This window comes from Panthera tigris, chromosome E2 (genome assembly GCF_018350195.1).
Source record: "Panthera tigris isolate Pti1 chromosome E2, P.tigris_Pti1_mat1.1, whole genome shotgun sequence".
NCBI classification, from domain to species: domain Eukaryota; kingdom Metazoa; phylum Chordata; class Mammalia; order Carnivora; family Felidae; genus Panthera; species Panthera tigris.
In genome coordinates this window covers 9879660-9895583 of record NC_056674.1, presented here as the reverse complement: position 1 = coordinate 9895583, position 15924 = coordinate 9879660, and the positions used below count along the sequence as shown (strand labels likewise).

Here is a 15924-nt window from a genome sequence, read left to right as displayed (position 1 = left end):
GGACTGGCGTCTCCCACCTCTGTCCTGCCATAGACCGTTTGTCCCTCAACATGCCTGGTCTCCTCCTCCTCGCGTAAGAAGTTACCGTGACAGGTGTTTGAATGAGCCCAACAGTTTAAATGTGGAGTAAGAGGACTCCCGTCAGAAAAGTCGTCCACCTTGCTAAGTTACCTTAAAAATGCTCATTACGGGGCGCCTGGGTGGCTCGGTCGGTTGAGCATCCGACTCTTGGTTTCGGCTCGGGTCACGGTCTCGCGGTTTGTGGTTCGAGCTCTGCGTCAGGCTCTGGGCTGGCAGTGCGGAGCCTGCTTGGGTTCCGTCTCCCTCTGTCTCTGCCCCACCCCGCTCACTCTCTCTCTCTCAAAATAAATAAATAAGCTGAAAAAAATTTTTCAGTAAAATAAAATAAAGATGCTCATTAAAGCCAACTATTAAACTAGCACTGATTCAAAAACAATCACCAATGACACTGAAAATCGGGCAGAGTCACCGGCCCCGGGAAGCTGCCCGATCTTCTCAGAAGGTGGTGTAGCCAAGTGGGTTATCAAACGCTGTGTATTCTCTGATGGGCAAACCTACTTGGAGGGGTATGTCCAAAGAACTCACCTAAAAGGAAGCGCCTCATGTAAACAGCTGTTCCCAGAAACACGAACAGCCTAACAAGCAAGACTGTGGTCAAACATCACGGTGGAGTGAGTCAGGACAAGGGACTACCTTCTCGTGAAAAAGCAAAGACGCTCAGTTTGAAAAACCTCAAATAGCCTTGTACACTTCACACACCTGCGCCAAACCATGTTTTTCTGAATGACCTCACTCGGGTTTTTAAAACCCGACGTGTGAGAGCCAGGCTGGGGGATTCTTCCTGCTGCCAATTTTCTCTATTTCCCGTTGAAGAACCGTGTACTATTTTTCTAGCTGAGAAGACAAACACCAGCGTATGTGTTTAGAGCGGCCTGAATTTCAGTCACAGAAGCATAAGGAGTTAGAATTTAATGCTCAGGGGACTCCTTTTTTTCACAAGTAAAAAGAAAAAACTCAAGCTTAAGGAACATTAGGAAGAGTTGAACTGGAGTAATGACTTGTGACGTATTTTGCAGAGAGGGACACAGCCCCCCTCCCGCTCCCCCCGTGAAAGTCTGGTGACAGCTCCAGCTCCTCTGCCCAGTGAAATGCACACATATTCGTGCTACCAGTGTTGTTCTGGTAGTTTCTGTGGCCGGGTTGAAAACCCTCATTACCGGGCCCCCACCCCCACCCCAGGCGTGGCCCAATGCCCGCAACGAGGTACACGTCTCAGGATTCTGGGATTTGCCTTCTGGCCTTCCAACGTGGTGACGAGGCGGGCCCCTTGTCTGCTGCATCCTGTGCGGAGAGGAGCGGGGGGCTTCACAAGTTTTTCATTTTACCAAGTCTTCGGGATATTTCTTGCAATGCTTATCCCGACTGACATGAACCCCTGTTCTGCAGGGCCATCTCAGAGGGGCCTTCTATGCATGAGGTGTGATGATAAATATCAAAGGCCGCCGGGGCGCCTGGATGCCTCAGTCAGTCGAGCGTCCGACTTCCGCTCAGGTCATGATCTCCCGGTCTGTGAGTTCGAGCCCCGCGTCGGGCTCTGTGCTGACAGCTCCGAGCCTGGAGCCTGCTTCCGATTCTGTGTCTCCCTCTCTCTCTCTGCCCCTCCCCCGCTCTCTCTCTCTCTCTCCATCAAAAATAAATAAACATTAAAAAAATTTTTTTTCTAAATATCAAAGACTGCTAGCTCAGACAGCTAGCTCATCTAAGCGAGTTACCCAAGAACCCTTGAAAAGAATTAACAAACACCAAATTTATCTTGTAGTGGAAGCCTCAAGGCAAGTCAAAAAGCCAAAAGAAAATTGCACCAAAGCTTCTAAGTGTTCCATCAGTTACCCTTTCGCTCCCCGCCCCCCGCCCCCCGCAGAAGAGAGAGACTTGGAACCCGCATCAATGGGCTGCCTGAGATGAATTCTACCGATATTGACAAAAATAACAACGATCTGTCCCACGCTCTGCAGCCTATGCGATGCTTTTGCATTCATTTCCTCCCTTGCGTCTTAGTGCTGTTAGTCTGGCGGGGGGCGGGGGGGAGGGGAGCAGAGCGGGCCTTCTGATGCCCTCCCGCTTCACGGATGAAGACATTGAGGCTGGGGAAGGTTAGACAACCAAGTGGTGGACGGACAGGATCCCAGGTCATCCTGGGAACGTGAAAAGCGCCCCCGGGGATGTAATGGGTGGGAAAGTGTCCCGTAAACTCAGATGTCTGCCCACACCACACACAAGATTAGGACATCCACGAACAGCCAAGTTTCTCGACATTATTCCTCAGGATCAGCGTTCGGTTTCCTTGACTAGGAAGTTGGGAACAATTCCCAAGTTAAAAAAAAAAAAAAAAGTGATTGTCCCCTGTTCACTATTCACCCGTGGAAGATAAAAGTTTTCTTATCCAATCCGTGCAGAATCAACCCTTAGCTGGCCACAGGAACGTTCCAACAGTCTTCTAGGCCCTCGGGCCCAGAGGGACAGCCTTACCTTGCAGGGACGCCTGAGATTCCGGGTCTGCATACTCCTCCAGCAGCTTCACAGAGTCACTGTCCTTCCCCGAGTACAGGGACAGGGTGTCTAAGTTGTCCTCCAGTGCCTCGCTGGGCATGTCAGGGGCTGGGAGGCTGGGGTCCAGGTCCAAACCACTCAGGCCGGCATAGAGCAGGTCTCGTGCACTGGGACGCAGATCCCGGTCGAGGGTGTCGCTGCAGTTGAGTCCCTGGCTCTCGGAAAACGAAGGGAGGTGCACCTCCGGAGGAAGGGCGTCCTCGTCCCCAAGGCTATACCGGTCCATGGCTCGTGACTGCCAGGTCTTGGCCAGGAGCTACTCTCCAGACAAGCAAGGCCGCGTAAGGAGTCACGGAGAGCTCTTGGTGATGTCTAATTCCTGAAAACGAACGAGGAGGAATCAAAATTATGAGGTGGCAATACAGCATGGCGGATAGAGCAAGGACCCGGAATTCAAACAGACCTGCCTTTGGGTCTGTTCTCTGCCACTTAACAGCCATGTGAACTTGGGCGAGTCATTTAAGCTCCACGAGCCCCAGTTCCCTCATCTGTAAACTGGGCGTAAGAGTACCTCCGTCCTAAGGTTGTTGTAAGGAATAAATGAAAGGATTTCTGGCAACATGGTGGACTGAACTGACCTCTTTCTCCAGCCATAAGCATGAGAAATATGACAAAAGATCATTTTTAATACACAGCCAGGCGCAAGAGACAGGTAAAACCCCATGTGCCAGCAACAATGAGAAAACGCAAAGAAAACTCGCGTAAGTTCAGGTTGGCCTGAGGGGAAAAGCAGACTCAGGTACCGAATCGGTTGTCCAGCGTGGTGGCAACTAGTCACACATGGCTGCGAAGACTTGAAATGTGACTGGCCCAGACTAAGACACGCTGTGAGTCTCACACCCACACTGGATTTGGATGACTTGGTACAAAAAAAAAAAAAAAAAAAAATGTAAGTTTAGTATGTTTCTAAATTACTACACGTTGAAATGATAATATTTTGGATACAGTGGGTCAAGCATGTTATTAAAATTACTGTCACCTTTGTCTTCTTAGTTCCTCAGTGTGGCTACCAGAAAACTTGAAATTCTATATATGGCTCATATTTATATTCCTATTAAAGTGCATTACCCTGGAGGCTGGGACCTGGGGTCGTAACAGACACATGAGAAGAGAAAACAGGGCCCTGAGCTTACGGGCAGTGGAGACCTGGGCCCCTGGAAGAGCCAGGCCATCCACGGGAAAACTAAACAAAGAAAAAGAAAAAACTCTTGCCCCCAAGCCTTAGAGATGAACCCCAAGAATTGGGAAGAAAACGGAGCCGTGAGAGACAACAGAACCCAGCCTGAGAAAAGGATAAGTCAGCGCGGGACAGAACAACCAGTTTTAAAAAGAAACAAATGAAACGTCCATGAAAGACATTGAAGTTAAAAGCACACTGGAGGGGCGCCTGGGTGGCTCAGTCGGTTAAGCGTCCGACTTCGGCTCAGGTCATGATCTCGCGGTCCGTGGGTTCGAGCCCCGCGTCGGGCTCTGGGCTGACGGCTCAGAGCCTGGAGCCTGTTTCAGATTCTGTGTCTCCCTCTCTCTGTGACCCTCCCCCATTCATGCTCTGTCTCTCTCGGTCTCAAAAATAATAAAACGTTAAAAAAAAATTAAAAAAAAAATAAATAAAAAATAAAAAAAAATAAATAATCTCTACACCCAATGGGGGCCTTGAACTCATAACCCCAAGATCAAGAGTCCCACATTCTTCCAACTGAGCCAGCCAGCCAGGCTCCCTGCGAGACACGGCATCTTGAAGAGATAATGGTAGAGGAGCTTCCAGAATCACAGGGACACAGGATCCCAGACTTCAAGATCCTAATTCTTTTTTTTTTTTTAATTTTTTAATGTTTTATTTATTTTTGAGAGACAGAGCTTGAGCGGCGGAGAGGCAGAGAGAGAGGGAGACACAGAATCCGAAGCAGGCTCCAGCCTCTGAGCTGTCAGCACAGAGCCCGACGCGGGGCTTGAACTCACGGACTGCGAGATCATGACCTGAGCCGAAGGTGGACACTCAACCGACCGAGCCACCCAGGCGCCCCTAAAGATCACAGTTCTTGAAGATACGTGGTTAATGACCAAGCACTGCCAGGCGGAGCAGGAAGAGTAAAAATGAATTTACTCCCCAACACACAGCAGCAGAACCGCAGACCACTGAAGACAGAGAGAAAATGCTAAAAACTACCAGAAGGAAGAGGCAGACAGTCTACAAAGGGGGATGATGACTAGCCTGATGGAAGACTTCTCAGAGGAGGCTAGGAGACAAGGAATGACACCGCCAGCAGACAAAGGAAGGGTGAGAGCCGGCACAGAACTCAACACCCAGGAAAACTAGTTTTCGAGCGGGAGCAACAGACTTTTCCTGACAAGGCACTGCTCATAGACCTTGGCTCAACGACGAATACAGGCTTTGAAACGTTTGCAAAAGACAACGATTTACTTTGTACTTTAAGTATGTACACTAAGAAAAAAAAAATCTAAGCATAACTACCAAAAGAAAAAGAATAAACTATGTAACATCTCAACAACTGGAATTTACCCCACTCAAAAAGAGACAAAAAAATAAAAAAGACTCAAGCTACTAAAATTAGAATTCAGAACAAAAATAGAAAGGATTATAAAAGATTACTATGTCAACAAATTAGGTAAGTTAGAGAAAAATGGACAAATTCCTAGAAAGACACAAATTACCAAACTGAGTCAAGAGGAAACAGACTATCTGCATAGCCCTATGACAAATAAAAAGATTGAGTTAGTCATTTAATAACTTCCCACCCATACTACCACAGAAACAATGAAAAAGTCAACTTTACTGGAACTCTGGAAAGTAGTCAAAAGTTTACAGCAACCAAAGGAACCCTTAGCAAGTCAAAGGTGAATGAAACCTGGTAGGAGGGCCCTGTGGCATTTGAACCGACTCCTGTCCTATCCCCCATTCCCCGGCTCAGCAGTGATTTTGAAGGCACGTTCTGGTGTGGGCTCCTGGTGCAGAAGGGGGCAGAGATGACCTTGTTCTCAAACAGCTGAGGTTGTCTGTCTTGACCTGTCGGATGGCTCCTGAAGGGCTAACACAAAGGTCTTGCCTTGATTTTGCCTAACTTGGAACTTTCTGAGAGCAGAGAACAGCCACGGGGATGGCATTTGTTAAAAACATCAAAGGCAATATGGTATGGAAACTGATATAACAGTGTGTGTTAATTATACTTCAATAAAAAGATACCCAACAATAGAAAAATTAGGGGCGCCTGGGTGGCTCAGTCAGTTAAGCGTCTAATCTCAGCTCCGGTCATGATGTCACGGGTCGTGGGTTCAAGCCCATGTCGGGGTCTGTGCTGACAGCTTGGAGCCTGGAGCCTGCTTCGGAGTCTCTGTCTTCCTCTTGCTCTCTCTGCCCCTCCCCCGCTCGTGCCCACACACTCTCTCTCTCAAAAAAAAACTAAACCTTAAAAAAATAAAAATAAAAATAGAAAACAAAGGCAATGAACCAGGTGCTACAACCCCAGAGCAAAGGACATTAATTGGGGCCAACAGACATGTCACTGAAAGCCGGGGAGGAAGAGCCGGACAGTGAGAGCGAGAGGCTTTGGAGAGAGTAAGGCCTTTGACAAGCTTCCATGCTGGCAGTTCCTTACAAAGCTACACATCATCTCACCATCCAATCCGGCCATCATGCTCCTTGGTATCTATCCCCAGTGAGCTGGAAATTTATGTCCACACAAAGGTTTATAGCAGCTTTATTCATAACTGCCAACAACTGGAAGCAACCACAACGTCCCTCAATGGGAGAATGGATAACCCAACTACGGTACCTGCGTACAATGGAATGTTATCCGGCGATAAAAAGCGAGGAGCTATCAAGCCCCAGGAGGACATGGAGGAAACTTACATGTGTGTCGCTAAGTGAAAAAAGTTGGCCTGAAAACACTACAGATTTTGATTCCAACCCTACGTCATTCTGGAAAAGGAAAAACTATAGAGACGCTAAAAGGTTGGAGGCTGCCAGGGCTCCAGGGGAGGGAGGAGGGATGAACAGGTAACGCACAGGAGGGACTTGGAGGGGACTGAAACTATTGTGCATGATGCTGTCATGGTAGGCACGTGACATTTTGTATTAGCCAAAACCCACGAAACTACACAGCACAAAGAATGAATCCTAATGTAAACTGTGGACTCTAGGAAACTAACACTAAAATAAGATTTTAAAAATGAAAACCTTCCACATATTTGAAGGGATCTAGAAGACCACGTGCCCAGGGCAGGCACCTGCTCAGAAAACACTCGTGAAGGCTCTAAGCTCTCACCTCTGGCTGACCTTCGGTCTGTGAAAGCAGGAAGAAGGGGAAGGCAGAGGTGTAAACTCGTGCTGAGAACCAACAGGGTGTCCCAACACCCACCCAGAGCCCAACTGCCAAGACGAGGAGATATGTTTGGGTTCCAGGCATTTAAGGAACTCCCTGCCGAATCACTAGCTGACCGCAAACTTAACAGAACAGAGATTTCCCCTGACCGCACACGACAAAGAATACAGTCTACAAACAGAGTCTGCAAAAGTCACTATCCAAACATGACAACCCACAAGCAGAAACCACAAACTCTGGGGAAGGGGAAGGAGAACCGGATTCCGAGAGTCACTGCATTATAATACGCAAAAATGTCCATTTTCTCAACGAAAAATGACAAGGCAGGCAAACAAAGTACGGCTCAACGAGAGGGCCGACCGTTTCGTACAAACGATGGAATCAAACCACATGAGGCCTTTTGTGGCCACTGCTTTCACTAAGAACCGTGTTTTCAAGGTTAATCCACGCTACAGCACGCACCATTACTTCATTACTTTTTATGGACAAATAACATGTCGCCGTCTGCATATTGCACGTCTTTGTCATCCATTCATCTGTTGGTGATGCGCATTTGGCTTCTGTCCGGTTTGGGCTATTATGAGTAATTCTGCCCTCACCTAGACATTTAATAAACGCTTGATGACTCACTAATAATGTACCTAGATCCTAGAGTAACCGGAGTTTGGGCCTAGATTCCTAGGCTACTGGTTGCTACGGTTTTTAACCTTTCCACGTTGAAAGGGAACAGACCAGCTGTGCCCACAACATCTGCATTTCCCATTATGCATCTACCTGTGTGTCTGTGTGTCTGTAGCCAGCCTACTGGGGGGGGACTCAGACGTCGAACACAGGCCCACAATCCTGTACTACAACTCTGAGACCCAAGTGAGTCCTAGGGTTCAGAATTCGGGGTGAATCAACGCAAATGCCGTATTTTAAGTAACCTTCAGTGGGTCTGGGGCAGCAGCTGGTAAAAAAATCATTGTTTCTGCACTGACACCTCTGACTATTCAGAGTAAATGGAATAAATACCGTGAGTTCAGGCTCGCCCATTAAGTGAGGTCTGCGACACCGTGGCACCGTTAGAGCTTTCTAGGTTTCTAAACCGCAAAGCAGGCAGTGTGGACCACAGAGACTTATGTTCTGAGGCACAATGAATTTCTCTGCCAGTTCTAAAGTTTCTCGTATGGTGCTGCGATAAACTGTCTGTGGTACTCCAAGGGGGAAAGAAGCCGTCGCTTTTTTTCATACTCTGATAATAAAAACCAGCTAATTCAATAGAAAGCGTTGTTTGAAAGGAATACGAAACAGTATTTTTTTTTTAATTTTTTTAATGTTTATTTATTTTTGAGACAGAGTGAGACAGAGCATGAATGGGGGGGGGGGGCAGAGAGAGAGGGAGACACAGAATCGGAAGCAGGCTCCAGGTTCTGAGCCATCAGCCCAGAGCCCGACGCGGGGCTTGAACTCACGGACCGCGAGATCATGACCTGAGCCGAAGTCGGACGCTCAACCGACTGAGCCACCCAGGCGCCCCATGGAATACGAAACAATATTTAATGAAATAAGATATTAAGCCCTTTCTCCTTCTCACGTATCACACCGAGAGCTTCCTGTGCGTCCATTCGCTCACTTCTCTCTACAACCCAGGGGTTGGTGCTCTATCATTTCCATTTTACGAAGAAGGAAATGGACTCTGAGATACTAAGTGATTTGTCACAAGTCACATGCCTAACAAGGAGTTGGGCCAAACCTTAAGCCCAGGTATTCGGACTTTAGAGCTCGTGTTTTTACCCGGTACACAATACTAACTTGCCATCAATGAAACCGTAGACTGCGCTGAACCAATCAATCTAGAAAGCACAGAAGGTGCTGGATGGGGGCAGAATTCCCCACATGCCAAATCACCTGCTTTCCAACACACGCCCGTGGTCCACAGAAAAAATTGGTCTCCCTACCACTTCGGCCAGGCAAGCCCTGAGTCCAAAAGCCACGTTTTCACATGCACATCCTTTTCCAGTCAGTAAAGCAAACCCCCCTCCCCTCAGCCAATATTGAACTTGTTCTTGTTCTGCCAACAGATAAATTTGATTCGACAAGTTTTAGCACCTTCTATGTACAGAGCTGCCTGCTAATCCCCGTGGGGAGGGCTTGTGGTCCCCTGGAACCTTGCAGACATTCCCCATTCTTTCCAAGAATTTTATAATTTTGTGTTTTCATTTGGGGAATGACCCAAAAGAAGAAAACCAGTCTACGCGGATTACTGGTTTACTACCTTATAATACAGTACTAGCGTTTGGTTTCAATGCCCGGGGTATGATTATAATTGCACTAACGCCAAAAAGGACGATTTTAATTGCCACAGGCTAACGAGAAGAGGATAGATGTGGATTCCGCTCGTTATTTATGCCTTTGGGGTCACCTCAAAGCCAACAGACATCGTGGTACAGACGGAGGCCTTGCTGCAGTTGAAACCGAGGAAAAGGGACGGGAGAGCTGAGCCGTCTCAGGGTCTGCTACACCCACAGGGGCCCAGGGCAACCTGGTTGGTTTCAAGGAAGCTATTAGGTTTCAGCAAAATGGCACCTCTCCCATTAAACTAACATTTGTAATTGGAATCACATCGGTTTGGTTGCATTTGTTTACATTTAATTTGCAAATTGATTTTGGCTTTATGGCGGCGGCACAAAAACCGTAAGCTTTAGAAATATACGCCTTGTTTATTTGATCGTCATCGGTGCCTTGTTCAATGGTTTGAAAAACAATTTAAGCCAGCAGCAGGGATCCAAAGCAATTTTCATGTTTTTCTTTTCCTAAAAAGGCGTGTCATTCCATGATGGGTAGGAGCAGGAGGAGACAGGGAGTCTCCTGTGAAATGCTACAGCCTCTCGGGAAATTAATCTGCCACAGGTTCTCGCCTGCAGCAACACGGACACCATCGGGTAAATGACATCTACTGCGGCACTGTTTGCATGGCAAGGAGGGAACAATCTAAACACTTATTGGTTCCCCGATTAGCCTGTAGTTAATCTGAGTATTTTCTACTGGTTATCAAGTCGAAAACTCTGTCCGACTTCTTTTGGATAGGGCGTCGCCGTCCAAAAGAATTTTCTGTGCTGAGGGAAATGTTCTAAGTCTGCACTGTCCAACGACATCCCCTAGCCACGAAGCGGCTAATGAGCGCCTAGAGAATGCAGGATGAGCAACTGAGGCACGAAATTATTTATTTTGCTTCCATTTCGTTAAATTGAAATGAGCATAGTTACAAGTGCCTAGCAGCTACCAACCCCACTGGAACTCGCTGCAGATCTCGAGGTTTCTCATTGAAGTAAGGCTTTCTTTCAACTTCTATTGAAAAATCTCAAGGGGCGCCTGGGTGGCTCAGCAGGTTAAGCGCCGACATCGGCTCAGGTCACGATGTCACGGTTTGTGCGTTCAAGCCCTGGGTCTGGCTCTGCTCTGATGGCACAGCCTGCTTGAGATGCTCCCTCTCTCTCTGCCCCTCCCCTGCTCGCACTCTCTTTGTCTCTCTCTCAAGAAACAAAATCGCTCACATCCTCCCACCTCACTCATTTACATCCCCTGGTCTATATGCCCTGGAGACCTCTTTCTTTATGACCCTGATTTATGCAACTTCTCTTTGCTCCGCGTTACCAAATGAAACCGTTCAAAAGCCTAAACGGCTCCTCCCAGCATGACGAGTCTGAGATGATTTCTCCCTCCTTCCGAACTCCATGAGCGCTTGTCTGGCATTCCACTTAATACTTACCCCAGATGGCCCCGGAATTTAATTATCTTTCAAGTTCTTCTATTTTCCCCAGACTGCAAGCTCTGGGATGGCTGTGCCTCTGCCTTCTGTGTGAACACTTCTCACAGCATCTTGCCTGGCACAGAACTAACTCTGATCAAAGAAAGCTCTCAGCATCCCTTTCACTGGTGAGTGACAAGATTCCACTGTGGGCCTTTTTTTCTTTTCTTCCCCCCCCCCCCCCCCCAAGCACCACGTTCTCCTTTCCCTCTCTGCATGAATGTTAGCGGGGAGAGAGGGATCACGTCTGAGTTAAGATCAGACCGTTGGAAGCCGGGAAATAAGAGAGACTGAGACCCAGCTATGCAAATTCTTTCCTCGTTTTCCCACTCCAGACATTATCTGAACTGTAGGCCTGTTCTGTTTGGCCTGCACGGTGTTTTTCAAAATTGGGTCAGTCACCGGGGCGCCTGGGTGGCTCAGTCGGTTGAGCGACCGACCTCCGCTCGGGTCACGATCTCACAGTTTTTGGGTTCAAGTCCCGCGTTTAGCTCTGTGCTGACAGCTCAGAGCCTGGAGCCTGCTTCGGATTCTGTGTCTCTCTCTGTCCCTCCCTAGCTCCTGCTCTCTCTGTCTCTCTGTCTCTGTCTCCCTGGCTCTCTGTCTCTCTCTCAAAAATAAATAAATAAACATTTAAAAAAAATTGGGTCACCAACATTTTTCTTAATGGGGAGATTTCAACCAAGTATATTAATTTCTGGCTTCTCTTGAAAATTATTAAGATTTTGCATTTCCTGATGGCTATCAAAAGAGAGAGGTGAGGGACGACTGCCATCTCTGGAGAGAGCCATGGCCCTCCAGCCCCTCGGCCTCACTTTCTTCCTGCCTCACCCCTGTAATAATTATCATTATAGTAACAACAGCAGCAAACACTTATGGAGGCTCTATCATATGCCAGGCACAACTGAAATCACTTACGGATCATACAATTCCCACAACAGCAACTTGCCCAAAATCAAGGTTAGAATTCAACCCTGGGGGTAGTCTGACCTCAAAGCCCTCACCTACGACCACACTTGAGACCGGGATTCCTGGTCTCTCGCTCATTAAAAGAGTAGATTTAAAGCTTACGTACGATACGGAAGAGAACGAAAACGTGGAAGAATCAAGACGGCTAGGACTATGCTTTCCAGGAAATTTTCTTACATAGAATTAACTGAGGGAGGAAAAGAGACATTAAAGTTTCTCATTCCAAAAGCTGATCCCAGCGTAAAATGCAAATAAGCCTTAACATCTACAACAGCGGGGGCGCCTGGGTGGCTCAGTCGGTTAAGTGTCTGACTTTGGTTCAGGTCATGATCTCACGGGGTTCATGGTTCTGTGCTGACAGGTCAGAGCCTAGAACCTGCTTCGGATTCTGTGTCTCTCTCTCTCTCTCTCTCTCTCTCTCTGCCCCTCCCCCACGCACCCTCTGTCTCTCTCCCTCTCTCTCAAAAATAAACATTAAAAAAAAAATGTAAAAAAAACCACATCTACGACAGCCTTTTTCAAAGTGAGGTGGATGGGGGTGGGGAACCCTGGGGTCCTCAGGAATCTTTCAGGGAGTCTTCGAGGTCCAAACTATCTTCATAATAATATTCAGACATTATCTGCCTTTTTAATTCTCGGTGAAACCCTCCGGAGGCTACAGGATATATTTGCAGAGGCTGAATGCAGAAGCAGATACATGAGATTCCAGATGACTCGAAAAAGGTAAAACAATGCCTACTATCCTCACTAAATCTTGTTTTCTGAAATGCAGTCTTTAAAAAGTCAATTTTGTTAATATGTAAGGAGTTTACTACTGTTACTTTTAAACGAGTATTTTTAAAGTTTGACTTCTTTTTTTTAACTTTTTAATGTTTATTTACTTTGGGGAGAGAGAGAGAGACAGAGCACAAGTGGGGGAAGGGCAGAGAGAGAGGGAGACACAGAACCCGAAGCGGGCTCCAGGCTCCGAGCCGGCAGCCCAGAGCCCGACGCGGGGCTCGAACTCACAAACCGTGAGATCATGACCTGAGCCGAAGTCGGCCGCTTAACCGACCGAGCCACCCAGGCGCCACTGAGGCTTATTTGACTTACAATACAGCAAATGTCAGCATATATAGTTCACGCGCACCAACTCTTGAGTCTTCAATGATTTTACAAGATCAAAAAGTCTGAGAACTGTGGCTCTCAGGAGGAAGAAAAGTCTTGCAGGTACACACATACCCACGCGGGTGTGCATCTGTGCGTGTGTGTCTAACACAGGAAGGAACCCTGAATCAAACAGTCCAAACTGGTGGCCAGCCACCATGTTTTAGAAGCCCTCCGTGCTGTCTTTGAATACCGATTAAATTCACTGTCGCCATTTAAAGATCAAAAAGTTTCACACAGGTCAGTGTTCTGGTCTCATCTCAAAAAACAAACAAACAAACAAACTTCCACTTGGTCATTTCCACTGACAGGGATCACTCACTCAGAGGGGGCCCACGATCTTTGGTTCACCTGCAGGCCTTTACAAACTGCCTGTTCCCTGGAGGTATCTGAGTTGCTACCCTGAACCAGAAGGAGGGAAAAAGCATTTTTGCAATAAACAATGAAACCTAGATCAATCTAATAAATGTCTGCCTTCCTCCAGAGACGTCAACAGGCACAACAAGTAACCTTTTCCTCATCTAACTTCCCAAAGCAGCAACTTGTAATGGTTTCCCTGCGGGTGCAGAGACTCTTGGATCAATTCGAAACCCTTCTGAGAAAGAAGGGAATCCATCTGACAAAGTAGGTCTCTTTGGAACAAGGGCAAAAGGGAAAAGACTCACCAGAAGAGCAAAGGAGTGACCCTCCAGGGAACAGGAAGGCCCGGTCCAGGCCCCACAGGGAGGGGATTCAGATGACCGTCAGAGCACTGGATATTTCCTCCTGGAACTCTGAGTAGTAAATTCAGGACACTCATCCAACTTCTTTTGCCCTGGAAGCAGGGGGTGGAAAGGAAGGGGCATTCAGATGTTGGGTCCCCAAAGAAGCAAGCACACAGGTGTAAAGTTGGGCAAGATGGGCAATTTTTGGAAGCAGGAAGAAAGCAATACTAAACCGGGGAGATCTAGATGGGAAAGGGGCTTTTGTTTTAAGGGAAAGTTAATTTTTCTTCCTTGCCTTATTTTCTTTCCTCGGGAAGGGACCTGGAGGGTTTTGCTGGGAAAAGCCTAACTGGGGTAGAACTGGGGATGAAAAGGGATTTTTGCCGGAGAGTTGGGAAAGAGGGTTGGAAAAACAAATTATCAGGTGAAAGAGAAACTGGCAGAACTGAGTTGGTTTGTTATCAGTGGAAAGATACTACAAAAGGGGGGGGGGGGGCTCTTGGTGGGAAGAAACAATTTTTGCTGGAAAGTTACCCTGGATGGAGGAAAAACTGGGGGAAAGATATACATGTATTTTATAATACATATATAGAGAGAGATTTTCTTGCTAGAGGAAGTTCCTAAAAGGACGGCGAGGGGTATAAATCAAAGAAGAGAGGAAAGATTTTTGGGTTTTGCTGGGAGATCCTAAAAAAAAAAAAAAACGCCAATCTGGGTCCCCTCTTCCAGAGGCAAGGGGATTTTTAGCAGGAGGCCTGGAAGCGAGGGCGAATGCAAGGCCGCGGTGCAGAAAGCGCGGAGAGATCGGGTAGGGCCCGAGGCACGAGCTGGGGAGCTGCCAGGGGGCAGTTGGGGCCTGGGGGGCGGGGGAGGAAAAAACGAGGGGATGCAGCGGGCCGGGGGCCCCTGAGGAGAGTATTCTCCAAGGGGGAAGCGGCGGCGGGGGTGCAGCGGGGCCGGGAGCTGTTGGGATGCAGAAGGTGCGTGCGTGATGCGGGGTGAGGGGCGCCCGCCGCGCCTGCTGCGGGCCCTCGAAAGGGAGAGGGGCCCCCTAAAAAACAAACATATACACAAATTAGATTTTAAAAGGGGGGAGGGGTTGAAAAGTGAGGAGGGGCAGGGAGGGGGGGATAGGGAGGAAAGGGAGGGGGCAGGGGCAGCAGCAACCGGGTTTTACCCGCCCCCGGGGGCTCGCGCGCCGGCCTCGCGCCTCGCGGGCCTCCCAGCGGCCCCCTGCCTCCCTCGCGCCGCCCGCCGGCCCGGCGCGCACGCGCAGCCGGGACCGCCCCCGGTGCGGCCCGCTGACCCGCGGGCGCGGGCGCGCGGGCGTGGCTGCGGGTCGCTTCGCGACGCCCAGGGCCGCCTCGCGCGCGCCTCGCGCCGCCCGGGCTCCCGGCGCGTGCCGCCCGGCGGCGAAGTCGCGGCGGCTATTCGGCCTCCGCTGAGGGGCGGGGCCACGCACGGGGGGGCGGGGCCTGGCGCGGTCAAGGGACCCGCGGCGGGCGGGAGAGGAGGCGGTTGGTCGCCATTTTGCGAGGCGGGCCGTTGAGGGCGGGAGGGCGTGAAGGCGGAGCCCGGGAAGGGGCCGCGGGGGGAGGGGCCGGCCCCCCAGTAGCCGCTTACAGAGGCCGAGAGCCCCGCGGCCCCGGCCATTGTCCCCGGAGGGCGGCGTTAGAACGCGGCGGCGGGGGACTCCCGGCTCCCCGGGGCCGCTCCGAGCTTCGGTGTCCCGCGATGGGTGCTGCGAGAGCGGGGCCCGCCCTGGCAGGGTCGTGGGGCCCAGCGAGGCAGCCCCGCGTGTCCCCGAGGCCGCCGAGGCGCGCGCGGAAGCCACGGGGACCTGCCCCTCCGGGGCTTCGGAAGGTGCGGGGCTGCCCTTCCTTGTCGTGTTGGCGCCGAGCCGTCTGTGGGTCTGGCTCCGTGCCGAGCCGCGTGGATGGAGGAACGGAGACGGGAGGAGAGCGGTGGCCCAGGGTGCTGAGTGTTCAAGGCGTTTGGACCCCGGAACGACGGAGCCGGGGAGGTCTTATCTTAGAAAGTGAGCGCTGAACGTCTATGGAGACAGAGAGTAGCTGCGCGGTGCCTGGGGGTGGGGAGGGGGCACGACTGTGCATGAGCACGAGCGGGGTGTGATTGGGGTGATGGAAAGATTCAGCAAGTCGAGTTACAGCGATGGTTGCGCAAGGTGGCGAATTCACTAAAAATCTTTGGCTTGAACGCTTACGGCGAGTGACTTCCGTGTAAATTACCTCTGTAAAGCTTTGTTGATTTTAGAAATTGGTCCCTGGGGTAGACAGAACAGAGAGGAGGAGAAAAAGACTGGCATTCTATTTCTGGATTCCTT

At 49.6% G+C, this 15924-nt stretch overlaps 1 protein-coding gene across 4 annotated transcripts in view; it reads right to left on the bottom strand.

The window, feature by feature from the left end:
* The window catches only part of ZNF541 (zinc finger protein 541), a 43722-nt gene extending 28290 nt beyond the window's left edge, over window positions 1-15432 (bottom strand). For 3 of the 4 annotated variants that reach the window (XM_042969454.1, XM_042969456.1, XM_042969457.1), the window contains exons 1-3: window positions 15204-15432; window positions 13542-13690; window positions 2551-2950 (exon numbers count right to left, since the gene is read on the bottom strand). In XM_042969454.1, the coding sequence (XP_042825388.1) occupies window positions 2551-2857 (307 nt within the window). In that variant the 5' untranslated portion in view covers window positions 2858-2950; window positions 13542-13690; window positions 15204-15432. Of the gene's footprint in view, window positions 1-2550; window positions 2951-13541; window positions 13691-14757; window positions 14800-15203 lie in introns of those variants that run through there. The other variant, XM_042969455.1, reaches the window with a different exon arrangement.
* Window positions 15433-15924: the final 492 nt, after the last annotated feature.